This window comes from Chlorocebus sabaeus, chromosome 14 (genome assembly GCF_047675955.1).
Source record: "Chlorocebus sabaeus isolate Y175 chromosome 14, mChlSab1.0.hap1, whole genome shotgun sequence".
NCBI classification, from domain to species: Eukaryota; Metazoa; Chordata; class Mammalia; order Primates; family Cercopithecidae; genus Chlorocebus; species Chlorocebus sabaeus.
Genome location: NC_132917.1, coordinates 9,377,225 through 9,392,637, shown reverse-complemented (window position 1 = coordinate 9,392,637; position 15,413 = coordinate 9,377,225). Strand labels below are relative to the sequence as shown.

Sequence of the window (15,413 nt, the reverse complement as noted above, 5' to 3'; positions counted from 1 at the left end):
AACTTTTTTCTCATGAAATCAAAGAACTAACTAACTGTGTATTTTCAAAGAACAATAATATTCTCTCAGAGCCCAGGATCTAATGGCATGTGAAGGGTAAAGGCTGAGGCTTCCCAGAATACTTCCTGTACGGTCACTTTCCCCAGCACAGCACACAGGACTACTCCATATGCCAGAGACTCACAGCTCAAAACATGTAAAGAGCTGGGTACAGTGGCTCATGCCTGTAGTCTCAGCCACTCAGAAAGCTGAAGTGAGAGGATCATTTGAGCCCAGGCATTTGACAGCAGCCTGGGCAACAAAGTAAGACTTTGTCTCAAAAAAAGAAAAAAAAAAAAAGACATATTATGCTGACTTAAGTATAAAATAGAATCAAACAAATAACACAAAAATATCTTTACTGTTTTCTCTGGTTGAAAATTGTCCCACAGGGTGATTCAATTCTATTCAACAAATTTTATTAAATATGAAGATAGTAGCATATCTTTCTAATCTAACTGGCTCAATTCATCAATATTTTGGAATTTCGGATTCAATTATTTTTAAGAGGACTGCTTCTAAAAGGGTTTTATCTTAGTCTTAACTACAGCCAGGTTTTTGCAGTATGAGTGAAGAGCCAGGATAAAAATAAGCAAAATACTAACAATACGCATTGCTGTGTATATTTTATATCTTAAAGATCACACAGAAATGATAAAGTTTATTAGGAGTCTATTTACTGCTTTTTAGTTCACATAAACATAAGAAAAACGAAACAATTAAAGGATAAAAATGAGTGGCTGGGTGCGGTGGCTCACACTTGTAATCTCAGCACTTTGGGAGGCTGAGGCAGGTGGATCACGAGGTCAGGAGTTCAAGTCCAGCCTGGCCAACACAGTGAAACCCCATCTCTACTAAAAATACAAAAATTAGCTGGGCGTGGTGGTGGGCACCTATAATCCCAGCTACTCGGGAGGCTGAGGAAGGAGAATCACTTGAACCTGGGAGGCGGAGGTTGCAGTGAGCTGAGATCCTGCCACTGCACTCCAGCCTGGGCAACAGAGCTAGACTCCGTCTCCAAAAAAAAAAAAAAAAAAAGGATAAAAATAAATGAACTCTTACCTTTTCTTATTTTGGGATTTGACTGAACTTCCAATATCACAGTTGTTACTGTATCTGCATACATATCATTAGAAGGGTTTGCCAGCCACTGGAAAGCAAAAGGCAGAATTAGGAAGTGACCTACCTATAGTGACCAACCACAAAAGCTACGACTACAACCCACCAAACCATGGACTCTACATATGGAACTACTGCTTCCAGTATTTTCACTGAAATTCACTGACTCACTGTTTACTGAAATTAATACTACAATACTTCTCTAATATTCTACAAAGAACACAATTATACTGAGCACTTCCTTTTGACATGTTTTATAGGCATTATCATTTAATTTTCATAACAAATAGCATGATTAATTTCATTTTATACAAGAGAAAACTGACTCAAAAGTAACTTGTACAGGATAATTACTGGTACTGGGACTGAACTCAAATTCCTAATGCTTATATTTAGTATAGCATATGACTACAGACAGAATGTGAAGAGGGTAATTTTTTTTCTTTTTTTTTTTTTGAGATGGAATTTTGCTCCTGTTGCCCAGGTTGGAGTACAATGGCATGATCTTGGCTCACTGCAACCTCCGCCTCCTGGGTTTAAGCGATTCTCCTGCCTCAGCCTCCTAAGTAGCTGGGATTACAGGCATGCACCACCACGCCCGGCTAATTTTATATTTTTAGTAGAGATGGAGTTTCTCCATGTTGGTCAGGCTGGTCTCGAACTCCCGACCGCAGGTGATCCGCCCACCTCGGCCTCCCAAAGTGCTGGGATTACAGGTGGGAGCCACAGTGCCTGGCCAAGAGCATAATATTTTAAAATATTTACTTTTGCTTCTCACACTGAGCCTCAGATCCCCTGGCTTTTGTTCCTAGGGTAAACAATCTCTGATGTGTTTACCCTAGGAACAAAAATATATTACCTACTATGCATGTATAAATGAATGAATGAATTATAGAGGCAGGGTCTTGCTGTGTTACCCAGGCTGGTCTTGAACTCCTGGGTTCCAGTGATCTGCCCACCTTGGCCTCCCAAGGTGCTAGGATTACAAGTGTGAGCCATCATACGCAGACTCTAATAGTATTTAGTAGAATGAGCTAAATTAATGTCTCTAATAACTTTCTCCCTTTTTCTGATATTAACATTTTACATATTGTTGTATGTAACTTCATGTTTATAGATAACTACTTTTCACACTTTCTTTTTTTTTTTTTCTTTTGAGACAGGGTCTCACTCTGTCACCCAGGTTGGAGTGCAGTGGTGCGATCTTGGCTCACCGTAACCTCTGCTTCCCAGATGCAAGTGATTCTCCTGCCTCAGCCTCCCAAGTAGCTGGGATTTTTGGTGCCCGCCACCACTTCTGGGTAATTTTTGTACTTTTAGCAGAGACGGGGTTTCACCATGTTGGCCAGGGTGGTCTCGAACTCCTGACCTCAGGTGATTCGCCCGCCTTGGCTCCCAAAGTGCTGGGATTACAGCTGTGAGCCACTGGGCCTGGCCTGATACTTTCTTTAGTTGCTTTTAGCCTTATGAATCAAATTTGTACTTAAATCACAGGATTGTATTGGGACCAAAGCTGACAAATCTTTTTTGTTTTAAAAACAGGATGTATGCGAGGTGGGTGGGTGGATCACTTGAGGTCAAGAGTTCAAGACCATCCTGGCCAACATGGTGAAACCCCATCTCTAACTAAAAATACAAAAATTAGCTGGGCATGGTGGCATGCACCTGTAGTCCCAGCTAGTCGGAAGGCTGAGGCAGGAGAATCGTTTGAACCTGGGAGGTGGAGGTTGCAGTGAGCTGAGATCACACCATGGCACTCCAGCCTGGGTGACAGAGCAAGACTCCGTCTCAAAAAAAGAAAAAAAAATTAGAATGTATGAATGAAATAGTTGACCATCTACCTTGGCAATTTATATACAATTCTACCTTGGGGCATAGCAGTAGATAAGATACCTCCCTGGACTATTCAATGGTAGGACTCACTTTGAAAATCCTTCTTTAAACTTAACAGGTGCCAATCTATCAAAATCAACCATGCAATTCCTTTGGTATCTGTCTTCCAAACTCCACAAGCTGGAGTTTAAAATTCTAACAGGAACCACATCACTTAATTTAATAATTTCTGTCCTTTCCAGATTTGGATCACTTTATTGTTGTTTATTTGAATCTTCAAAATTCTGCTCTTTTAACGAGTGGTACCTAAGTTTGTTTTAATTTAACATAATTAAATTTTTTCCTTAAGAATTATAAAACCTTTTGATATAACTAAAGACATCCTGGAATACCATAAAATCAGGTAAGACTTATATGAAAGGACTATACTTACTACACATACTAAATACAAACCCTTAATTTATTATTAGGTTTTTGTGACTACATAGAAAATGCTCAGCTACTTAACAATACTTAATGCTGGTCCTTAAAACATATATATATATGTTTTATATACAGCACGTTTTAAAGATATATATACACACACACACACACATACATATATATATACACACACACACTTTTCAACAATATTCTTTTTCTAATTGGGAAGAAACTAATATTCTCTACAATTGTTCATGAACTCTTTTTAAAACTTTTTTCTCTCATTGTTTAGGTAAATGATCTTTTCTTACTTCTAATACCACCATGCCTGGTTCTTGTATTACAGTAATATTTTTGAACACTTTCAGAGCAGGTTTTTCTTGAATTTCTAATTCTTCCACATCACCTGAAAGAAAGACTTAACTATAAGATGTATACACTTTTCTGATAATCTTCCAGAGACCATTCATTTGTTTATAGAGACAGTTAAAGCAGCTACACAATGAAAAAGTTAGTAACTCATTTGTATAGTCAATTTTTAAACAGCAAAGTATAGCAACAGAAAGGTCTGAACATGTATTGCAAACATTCATCTATCTAGGTAGCATTTACCTCGGACATCAAACATTTTATCAGTAGCAAACTTAAGTGGTGTTCAAACATCTATGTTTTGTATACAAGAGATTTAGCCTTCTACTAGCATCTTTTAACGTATGACATAAAATTAGTCAATTGTTGTCAACTAGTTTCGTCTACCTTCTGTCTTCGTAAGCTTCAACATTCTACAGCGAAATTCTATTGTTCAAGAGACTTTTCTGGTCTTTCTAGCATCCTCTTACTCAAGGACAGTTCAGACATATTTTATTAACCTTCTATGTTATGACAGATTATACTAGTGCAAGGTTCCAAGGTTTTAAAAAAAGGTTCTTTCTACTGGTTTATTTTATGGTAGTACTTCATGAGTCATGAAGAGCGTGACTGATGGAAAATATATTTTGTAATATGAAGTATTCTTGCTTTATCAGAAAGTCCACACCTTTTAATTTAGTCACTGCCCCTCATGATGTTAATACACAAAATCTTGAACTCAAATGGTCTAATATGAAAACAGACTAGGTTTATTTTCTCACTGGCCTTTGGCCAGTGGTCATGAACTCTTACAAAATCTGCTGTATCGACTGGTATCGATAGAGCCAGAAAAATTATTTTCACTGATCAAAGAAAAGAAACAGATAAAATTTTAGGTATGGTCAAGTAAAATAGACTTCAAACACAAGGAAAAGAGACTACTAGATTTTAAGTGGGTCAAAGATAAGTATTACGGAATTAAAAAAAATTTTGAGTATATTTTCTTTTTTAATTTTTTTAAAGTTTTTCTTATTTTTTTTTCACAGGACCATCAGGCAAGAATATGAGTGTATTTTCTAAAATTTCACATAAAGGCAATAATAACATGATCATATATATTAATAAAACATACAATTCTGAGAGAATTATCAAAATTAAGTAACATTATTTTCTAGGTAGAAAATTATCTTTAAAAAGACAGAAAACAATGAAATGAAGTTCAATACACACACACCTGTCAACTTCTGCAGCTGGTAATAGAGCAAATTAAAGGGACCAGTATATGGAATGGCTTGGGTCTGCTTTACAGTGCTCATGGCCAAATCAGTATAATCTGAAAAGAAAATTAGAACAGACTTGAAGAAACATTACCAGTCCTACAAAACACATACCAGGAGCAAAGAAAAAAGAAATAAAAGCAAAGTAAATGTGAACATGTTTTTCAGAAAGCTAACAAGATGCTCCTTAATTTGGTACCACCTTACATTTCCCCACCGATCTCCCTATGTCCCCACCTCTCTCCTTCAGTTAACTTCTGCTCCAGCAGTAAGAAAGCACCTCATGGCCAGGTGCAGTGGCTCATGCCTGTAATTCCAGCACTTTGGGAGGCCAAGGCGGGTGGTTCACGAGGTCAGGAGTTCAAGACCAGCCTGGCCAAGACGGTGAAACCCCATCTCTACTAAAAGTACAAAAATCAGCTGGGCGTGGTGGCGGGCGCCTGTAATCCCAGCTACTCAGGAGGCTGAGGCAGAGAACTGCTTGAACCCGGGAGGCAGAGGTAGAAGTGAGCTGAGATTGTGCCACTGTACTCTAGCCTGGGCAACAGAGCAAGACTCTGTCTCAAAAAAAAAAAAAAAAAAAAGGAAAAGAAAGCACCTCATGTCCCCAAACATACCAGGTTCTTGGATGCCATAGAGCTGGTATGCCAGCTGTCATCTGCCTTTTTTCCTTGGTAACTCCCAACAATCTTTCACCACCTGGCACAAGGGCTGCCTAATTTACCAAGCTTTTCCCAACTGCTGAGGTGCACTGTCTCTCTTCACATACTTATCATGCGCTTCTATATGCCACTAAGCAATACTGGGACTAGCTCTTTCCAAGATTGCTTCCCTCATTAGACTGATTTCAAGGGCTAGGACTATGTGGCATAAGAGTAAGAGCTCAGTAACTCAGAATGAAGGCACAAGTCAGACAATGACCTATGATGCTATGAAGTCTGACAGCTGGGCAATCTCATAGGTAAATACCTCACCACTGCTGCTATTTTTCTTTTCCTTTTTTTTTCTTTTTTGAGACAGAGTCGCGCACTGTTGCCCGGGTTGGAGTGCAATGGCGTGATCTCGGCTCACTGCAACCTCCGCCTCCTACATTCAAGCAATTCTCCTGCCACAGCCTCTCGAGTAGCTGGGACTACAGGCACGTGCCACCACACTCAGCAAATTTTTGTATTTTTAGTAGAGACAGGGTTTCACCATGTTGACCAGGATGGTCTCAAACTCCTGATCTTGTGATCTGCCCACCTTGACCTCCCAAAATGTTGGGATTATAGGCATAAGCCACCATGCTCAGCCACTGCTATTTTTCATTCCAGCATAAAGTACATATAATGTATTAGTACCATGTAAATCATCTTGAGCACAGCATTTACTTGAAGATAATACCATATTCATTGGAAAATGACTTACTGATGGCTCAGTAAATTTATAAAGACAAAGAATACACATGGAAATGTGTATCAACTTTGGGAAAAAAGCAGTTTACAAACTTAAATGTAATCTTATTAGTTTTGTGCAATTTTTCTTTATTTTTTTGAGATGGCATCTCGCTCTGTCACCAGGCTGGAATGCAGTGGCACTATCTCAGCTCACTGCAACCTCCACCTCTGCATTCAGCCTCCCGAGTAGCTGGGACTACAGGCACGTGCCACCACACCCAGCTAATTTTTGTATTTTCAGTAGAGTCGGTTTCACCATGTTGGTCAGGATGGTCTCGATCTCTTGACCTTGTGATCCACCCGCCTTGGCCTCCCACAGTGCTGGGATTACAGGCGTGAGCCCCTGCACCTGGCCCAATTTTTCATTTTTCTCTACAATGAGCTTCAATTTATACACACACATTAGAGGCATCAGTTATACAGTTGGTGTTACTTATTTGGATGTCGAAAGTTCCAATATAATGAAAAAATTAGGCTTTACATTAATACTTTTTTGCTTTTAAAGAAATTATACAAGTTTTTGTTCCTACTCCTTTCGGAATGGTGAAGGAATAGAAAGGCCCAGCAAGTGATGTAAAGGTCATAAGAAACTGAAATGCTTATGCAAAGGTCCTAAAAACCAAATGGCTTATCTGGGGAATCCAAAGTCACTTCAGAAAATAAAAGCCCACCAGTCTGTTGTAGAGGGTAGAAAATCGGGTGAACTCAGAAATGAACTTATGTTTCCAAAGATGAAGAAAGTGATTTCACGAATAATTTCAATCTTTCAGTAGTTCACGGGAGGTGTTTTTTTTTTTCCTCCTGTGAACTACTACAGGTACAAAGCTAATTAGCTAACTTGCACCTATTCCTTTTTTATTATTTGTCTGTTACTTAAAATTTGGCCACAAGGTGAAGAGAAGTTTTCATAGATTTTCTTTCAGTGCTAAGGTGAAGTTAGATTTGACATTTAATAGTATACTTACTGGACAGGTCGCAAGGAGAAAGTATGTGATAATTAAAGTTTCTTTTAACAAGTATTCCTGAGACCCGCTGGCCTTGTTCTGGTTTTTTGTCTGCTAAAAATCCCATAACCTGTAAAAAAAAAAATACTTGAAGAAAATAGAACCTGGTAAGATGCAGTTTTTCAGATAGTAAAATGCAGTTCATCATAATGATGACCATAACATCTTTGAACTATGAAAACAACATATGCATTTAACCATGAAAAACATAAAATGTTTGATATCTCTATCATGAGGGCAGTCACATTGCTACCAGTGTCAAAGGGAAGAGTCACAGTGGCAGATCTGGCATAGTTCAGTTCTAATCAGTTCAACAAGCAAGGAACTTACTAGGTGCTGGGGTTTAAGAAAGCTCTCACTAGCTGCACTGTAGTAGGGAAGGCCGGGAAGTCCCCGTGAAACACACACATGCACTCCCTCAGGCTGGCTGCAAACTCACAACAGAGAGTGAGGTCCACTGATACAAGTCTGGGAGGCTGTGGTGCACCTAACACTAAAAGCAGCAGCAGTGGCTTTGAATAAAAAGGTCAATAAAAACAGGTTATGGGTGAGCTCATAAAATGAGGGAGAAACACTTTTAAGAGAATAAAATAACCACCACTTAAAAACAAAAATATTACAAACATGAAACCCACTATTCTTTTTTTTTTGAGACGGCGTCTCACTCTGTCGCCCAGGCTGGAGTGCAGTGGCACAATCTCAGCTCACTGCAACCTCTGCCTCCCAGGTTCAAGCGATTCTCCCACCTCAGCTTCCCAAGTAGCTGGGATTACAGGCGCCCACTACCATGCCCGGCTAATTTTTGTATTTTTAGTAAAGACAGGGCTTTGCTACATTGGCCAGGCTGGTCTCGAACTCCTGACCTCAGGTGATCCACCCGCCTCGGCCTCCCAAAGTGTTGGAATTACAGGTGTGAGCCACCACACTCAGCCCCACTATTCATTTTTAAAAAGTCTCATGTATGGCTGGGCGTGGTGGCTCACACCTGGAATCTCAGCACTTTGGGAGGCCGAGGCGGGCAGATCAAGAGGTCAAGAGATTGAGACCATCCTGGCTGGCCAACATGGTGAAACTCCATCTCTACTAAAAATACAAAAAACTAGCTGGCCCTGGTGGCGGGCGCCTGTAGTCCCAGCTACTTGGGAGGCTGAGGCGGGAGAATGGCATGAACCTAGGAGGCAGAAGTTGCAGTAAGCTGAGATTGCGCCACTGCACTCCAGCCTGGCGACAGAGAAAGACTCCGTCTCAAAAAAAAAAAAAAAAAGTTTCATTTATTTATTTTTTTGAGACAGAGAGTTACTCTGTCACCCAGGCTGGAATGCAGTGGTGTGATCATCGCTCACCATGTGTACCACCAAGCCTGGCTTTTTTTTTGTAATTTTTGTAAAGATGGGGTTTCACCATGTTGCCCATGCTGATCTTGAATTCCTGAGCTTAAGGGATCTGCCTGCTACAGCCTCCCAAAGAGCGGGGATTATAGGCGTGAGCCACCACGCCTGGCTGAAACCCAATATTCTTAAATATAACTTCTCTCAATGGCACATAAATGAGCTCAAGGGAATAAACGCAGTGTGTTCCATACTTGTTTACCTTTAAGCAAGTAAGGGCAAACAGCAACCAGGCAGTGCTATATTTGTTCTCATAACTACAAACACAGAGGGTTGTATTTCATAGGATTTCTTAGGGTTATTTTCTCCTTAATTGCTGATAGCTTTCAGAAAAGAACCTTTGCTCCTAGGAGATTAATTTTAATATAGTGATGTTGTACTTGAGAAAGAAAAACAACTAAAGGTAATGATTTTAAATCATTAAAATCATGGGTGAGAAACAGAACACTCCAATAAGAAACCCAGCTTTTCCTGAACTCAGTTCAATTTATCTTCTAAACTGTCTGACTGCAAAACTTTATTTTTTCTTCCCACAAATCCACCACCAGCAGAGGATGGAAAATACAGTTGTAGATTCTCATATGAGTGTATTTTTCTACAGGTATAAGAAAGACACTATTAAATTGGCCCCTGAGAAGTTTTTGAACAGTAAGACTCAGGAGTAACCACAACCATTTACAACAAAAACCTCATACCCTAAGTTTTGCTAATTTCTTTTTCCTCCAATTCACCTTCAAGAAAGGATATTCATTAATTAGCATCTGCAGGTTTGGCTCATTATGTATTAAAAGTGTGTTGTAAAGTTGCTATTAACATTTTTTTTTTTTTTTTTTTTAAGATGGAGTCTTGCTTTGTTGCCCAGGCTGGAGTGCAGTGGCATGATCTCAGCTCACTGCAACCTCCGCCTCCCGGGTTCCAGCGATTCTCCTGCCTCAGCCTCCTGAGTGGCTGGGACTACAGTTGCACACAACCACAACTGGCTAATTTTTGTATCCTTAGTAGAGACAGGGTTTTCTCCATGTTGGCCAGGCTGGTCTTGAACTCCAGACCTCAGATGATTTGTCCACTTCCGTCTCCCAAAGTGCTGGGATTATGGACGTGAGCCACAGCTCCTGGCCCATATGTTGATATTTAAGCCTTCAACTAAATCATTAAAAATTTGAGCCTGAGACTGGACATGGTGGGTCACGCCTGTAATCCCAGCACTTTGGGAGGCCAAGATGGGTGGATCACTTGAGGTCAGGAGTTTGAGACCAGCCTGGACAATGTGGTGAAACACTGTCTCTACTAAAAATACAAAAAAAATTACCCGGGTGTGGTGGTGGGTGCCCGTGATCCCAGCTAATCAGGAGACTGAGGTAGGAGAATTGCATGAACCTCGGAGGCGGAGGTTGCAGTGAGCCGAGATTGCGCCACTGCACTCTAGCCTGGGTGACAGAGCGAGACTCCTTCTCAAAAAAAAAAAAAATTATTTGTGCCTGTAGTCCCAGCTACTTGGGAGGCTGAGATGGGAGGATCAGCTGAGCCTAGGGAGGTCGAGGCCACAGTGAGTCATGAATGCACCACCGCACTCCAGCCTGGGCAACAGAGTGAGACCCCATCTCAAAACAAAAAAACAGAACATGGGAGTTGCGGATATCTCTTCAACATACTGATTTCAATTCCTTTTTAAAAATTTAAAATTATATATGTAATTTTTAAAAAGTTTTCCTTAGAAGTATTTCTAAAGGAGTTGTGATCAACAGAAGTAAAGATGCAGACTTCTGTCAGCATCCCTCTAAAAAGGCAGCTCAGGTTTTCCTTAACTATTTCAACTTCAAATTCTGAAAACGGTACACTTCACTCTGAAAAATGAGTAATTCTTTTTTTATTTTTTTGAGACAAGGTCTTGCTCTGTCACCCAGGCTGGAGTACAGTGACAGGACAATGGCTCACTGTAGCCTCAACCTCTTGGGCTCAAGTCACCCTCCCACCTCAGCCGCCTGGGTAGCCGGGACTACAGGCACATGCCACCGCACCCAGCTAATTTTTGTATTCTTCGTAGAACTGGCTTTCACCATGTTGCCCAGGCTGGTCTTGAACTCCTGAGCTAAAGCGATTCGCCTGACTTGGCCTCCCAAAGTCCTGGGATTACAGGAGTGAGCCACCGTGCCCAGCCTTGATTACTTCTTTTTTGTTTGTTTTGAGAGAGTCTCACTCTGTCACTCAGGCTGGAATGCAGTGGCGCGATCGCAGCTCACTGCAACCTCCATCTCCCAGGTTCAAGGGATTCTCCCACCTCAACCTCCCAGGTAGCTGGGATTACAGGCACCTGCAACCATGCCCAGCTAATTTTTTTTTTAATATATATATTTTTAGTAGTGCCGGGGTTTTACCATGTTGGCCAGGTTGGTCTCTAACTCCTGATCTCAAGTGATCCACGCGCCTCGGCCTCCCAAAGTGCTGGGATTACAGGCGTGAGCCACTGTGCCTGGCCGATTAATTTTTAAAAAGAAAATGTTTCCATATATTCCATCATATACTACACAAACATACATGGCTACAGTAACAAACAGGAACAGTTCTTTACCCTCAGATGTGGGAAGGAAAAGCATGTGGAGATGTGGATTAAAGATCTATGAGATTCAGCTGCATTAAGATCTAATCTAGCTGAACATTTTCCACCTGAAGAAATGAATGGACAGAACCCAAAGAAGCCAGAAAGGATAAGGATAAAATTCCTGTAGTATAACAAGTAGACAGAAATAAGCATATTCTTTTGACTAAAGATCTATTTTCTTATGAAGTACAGTCTTTCATGAAGAAAAAACATGGATCGGATAGACAGGAGCCATAACCTTTTACCTTGGCTAGTTTTTCTCCTCTGAAGTTTAAGGTCACTGCTTCTGTATTCCGAGGATTATGAACCTCTATGTGAACTTCATCATTATCTTCATATTCTCGAATCAGTGCTGCTTTCAATCTGGCCATTTCGTTCTGTTCTCCATGGACTAAAATCTACATAGAATAAATGTTAAAAGAATATAGGGAAACATTATTCAGATTAATCATGGTCCTGAGTTGAATTAATTAAGTATATGAAATAGAGACATACTTGGAAGTTATGAAACTTTACTACTAGGACCCCCAGCCAATTCAACTTGTATACACATATTCATTCTGTTTGGCTTTAAAAGATCCTTATGTGGTACTATTTGAATAAAGAGTAAAGAAACTTCTTTTCTTTTTTTCTTCCTTTTTCTTTTGAGGCAGTCTCGCGCTATTGGCAGGCTGGAGTGCAGTGGCGCGATCTCAGCTTACTGCAACCTACGCCTCCCAGATTCAAGCAATTCTCCTGCCTCAGTCTCCTGAGTAGCTGGGACTACAGGTGCGTGCCATCACGCCCAGCTAATTTCTGTATCTTCAGTAGAGACGGGGTTTCAGCATGTTGGCCAGGATGGTCTCGATCTCTTGACCTCGTGATCCACCCGCCTCGGCCTCCCAAAGTGCTGGGATTACAGGGGTGAGCCACCGCACCCAGCCAAGAAACTTCTTTTCTACTCCAGTCTTTGCTGCTAATGAGATACACGCCTTTTCCATGTTTCACTGCTTCTATGTTCATAGTGGTAAAGGGCTGACTTCTGTAACCTCTTCTAGTTTTAAATGCCTATGACTCTTGTACAAAACTATTGCTACCCCTACTGTCTTAGAAAACACCCATAGTTCCCTTTTTTTTCTTTTTGTGAGATGGAGTCTTGCTCTGTTGCCCAGGCTGGAGTGTAGCAGTGCCGTGATCTCAGCTCACTGCAGCCCCTACCTCCTGAGTTCAAGCGATTCTCCTGCCTGAGCCTCCCGAGTAACTGGCACTATAGGTGCACACCACCATGCCTGGCTAATTTTTGTATTTTCAGTAGAGACGGGGTTTTACTATGTTGGTCAGGCTGGTCTCGAACTCTTGACTTTGTGATCTGCCTGCCTCGGCCTCCCAAAGCACTGGGATTATAGGCGTGAGCCACCGAGCCTGGCCTACCTCATATATTTATATATTTTTGGAGACAGGGTCTCACTCTGTTGCCCAGGCTGGAGTACACTGGTGTGATCATGGCTCACTGCAGCCTCAACCTCCAGGGATCAAGCAATCCTCCTGCCTCAGCCTCCGACATAGCCAGGACTACAGGCATACGCCACCATGCCCAGCTAATATTTGTATTTTTTGTAGAGACAGGGTCTTGCATGTTGCCCAAGGTGGTCTCGAACTCCTGGGCTCAAGTGATCTGCCCACCTTGGCCTCCCAAAGTACTAGGATTATAGGTGTGAGCCACTGTGCCTATCCTAATAAAATATTTCAGAACCAAACGGAACATTTAATTACTGTATATATTTCTTTATTTAAAGACAGAGTCTTACTCTGTTGTCCAGGTTGGAGTGCAGTGGCATAATCTTGGCTCACCATGGCCTCAATCTCCCAGGCTTATGCAATCCTCCCACCTTAGCCACCCAGGTAGCTGGGACTACAGGCATGAGCCACCATGGTTGGCTAGTTTTATTTTATTCTTGTAGAGACAAGGTCTCACTATGTTGTCTAGGCTGGTGTCAAACTTCTGGGCAGTCCTCCTACCTCAGCCTTGCAGAGTGGTATGATTACAGGCATGAGCCACTGTGCCCAGCCCCAAATGATATATTTTAGAGGGTATTTACAACAACAGCATTAGCAACCAGTCCCTTTTCATTCACTTTTGTAACTTCTATCTTACAAGACAGATTGTTCTTTTTTTTTGTTTGTTTGAGACAGTCTTAACTCTGTAGCCCAGACTGGAGTGCAGTGTCGTGATCTTGGCTCACTGCAGCCTCTGCCTCCAAGGTTCAAGGGATTCTCATGCCTCAGCCTCCAAGTAGCTGGGATTATAGGTGTGAACCACCACGCCTACTTAATTTTTATACTTTTAGTACAGATGGGGTTTCACCATGTTGGCCAGGCTGGTTTTGAACTCCTGGCCTCAAGTGATCCACCTGCCTCAGCCTCCCAAAGTGCTGGTTTTGCAGGACTGAGCCACTGTGCCCGGCCAAGACTGTTTGTAGCATCTCACACGTGGTAGATGGCTTGCGGCTGGGCATAGCCAGCACCAGCATGTGGCAGGGCTTACTGCTTGGTGGGGAAGGGCCTGGGCCTGGCTGCCTGAGCAGAATCCTGGTGCTGCTGCTTATTAGCTGTGTAACCTTGACAAGTGATTTCACGCCTCAGTTTTCTCATCTGCAGAACAGCTGTCAGTCATGAAAATTAAGCAAGTCAGTTCATATAAAACACATGTACAGTGCCTGGCATGTGGTAAATAATCAATGTAAGCTAGTACTGATTACTACCACCAACACTACTAGTGTTGCAATTTTATCCTGCAGTTATACTTTTGCTAGAGCCGGTTATTACAGGAAAATGAGCATGAAGTTCAACCCAGGAACTTAAACTATCAGCAGAAGTAGAACCAGAGAGTGACAGGATGAAATGGGGCTGAGGATGAGGTAGTGACACCACACAGAAAGAGCAACACAGCTTTTCCTCCCTGGCTTGGAAATCTGGGGGAATGTTCATGCACACATTCAATAAGAAACACCTGGGAGGAGCCTGCTCTGTGACTAAACTCTACACACCGTGATGCTATGGACAGGAGAGTGGTTTTTCTCAACCAAATAATCTGCTCATTAAGGGCCAGTGGCAAATGTGAGGCCTATCATGCTAGAAAGAACTCAAAAACTAACAACAGACTGCATGAAAAGGTGCTCAACATCATTAGTCATTAGACAAACGAAAATCAAAACCACGAGATACCATTTCACACTAGCTGAAAAGTGACAGCCCAAGTGTCCATCCACAGGTGAATGGATAAACAACATGTGGTCTACACACAACGGACCATGACTTAGGCATGAAGTGCTGATACATGCCACAACGCGATGAGCCTTGAAAACATCGTAGGCATTATGATTCCTCTTAGATGAAATACCTAGAATAGTCAAATTCATAGAAACAGAAAGTAGATTCGAGATTACCAGGGTGGGGGGAAGGAAATGGGGAGTTACTGTGTCACGGTACAGAGTTTCTGCTTGGAGTGATGAAAAGCTGTGAAAACAGAATGTGGTGATGGTTGTACAACACTGTGAATATAATTAATGCCACTGGTTTGTACACTTAAAAATGGTTAAAACTGCAAATTTTATGTTAGATATTTTACCACAGTAAAACATATTTAAAAAACAACAAGCAAGGCCAGGTGCAGTGGCTCATGCCTGTAATCCTAGCACTTTGGGAGGCTGAGGTGAGTGGATCACCTGAGGTCAGGAGTTCAAGACCAGCCTGGCCAATGTAGTGAAACCCTGTCTCTACTGAAAATACAAAAATTAGCTGGGCGTGGTGGCACGTGCTTGTAACCCCAGCTACCCGGAAGGCTGAGGCAGGAGAATCGCTTGAGCCCAGGAGGCAGAGGCTGCAGGGAGCCGAAATTGGCGCCACTGCACTGCAGCCTAGGCAACAGAGCAAGACTCCATCCAAAAAAAAAAAAAAAACCAAAAACA

General features: G+C 41.7%; 1 protein-coding gene across 2 annotated transcripts in view; it reads right to left on the bottom strand.

Annotated features, from left to right (window-relative positions):
* CPSF3 (cleavage and polyadenylation specific factor 3) overlaps positions 1 to 15,413 on the bottom strand; it is a 51,256-nt gene that overhangs the window by 13,587 nt on the left and 22,256 nt on the right. For both annotated transcript variants that reach the window (XM_007971529.3, XM_038006545.2), the window contains exons 11-15: positions 11,712 to 11,864; positions 7,441 to 7,549; positions 4,997 to 5,095; positions 3,726 to 3,820; positions 1,102 to 1,189 (exon numbers count right to left, since the gene is read on the bottom strand). In XM_007971529.3, the coding sequence (XP_007969720.1) occupies positions 1,102 to 1,189; positions 3,726 to 3,820; positions 4,997 to 5,095; positions 7,441 to 7,549; positions 11,712 to 11,864 (544 nt within the window). The remainder of the gene's footprint in view (positions 1 to 1,101; positions 1,190 to 3,725; positions 3,821 to 4,996; positions 5,096 to 7,440; positions 7,550 to 11,711; positions 11,865 to 15,413) is intronic.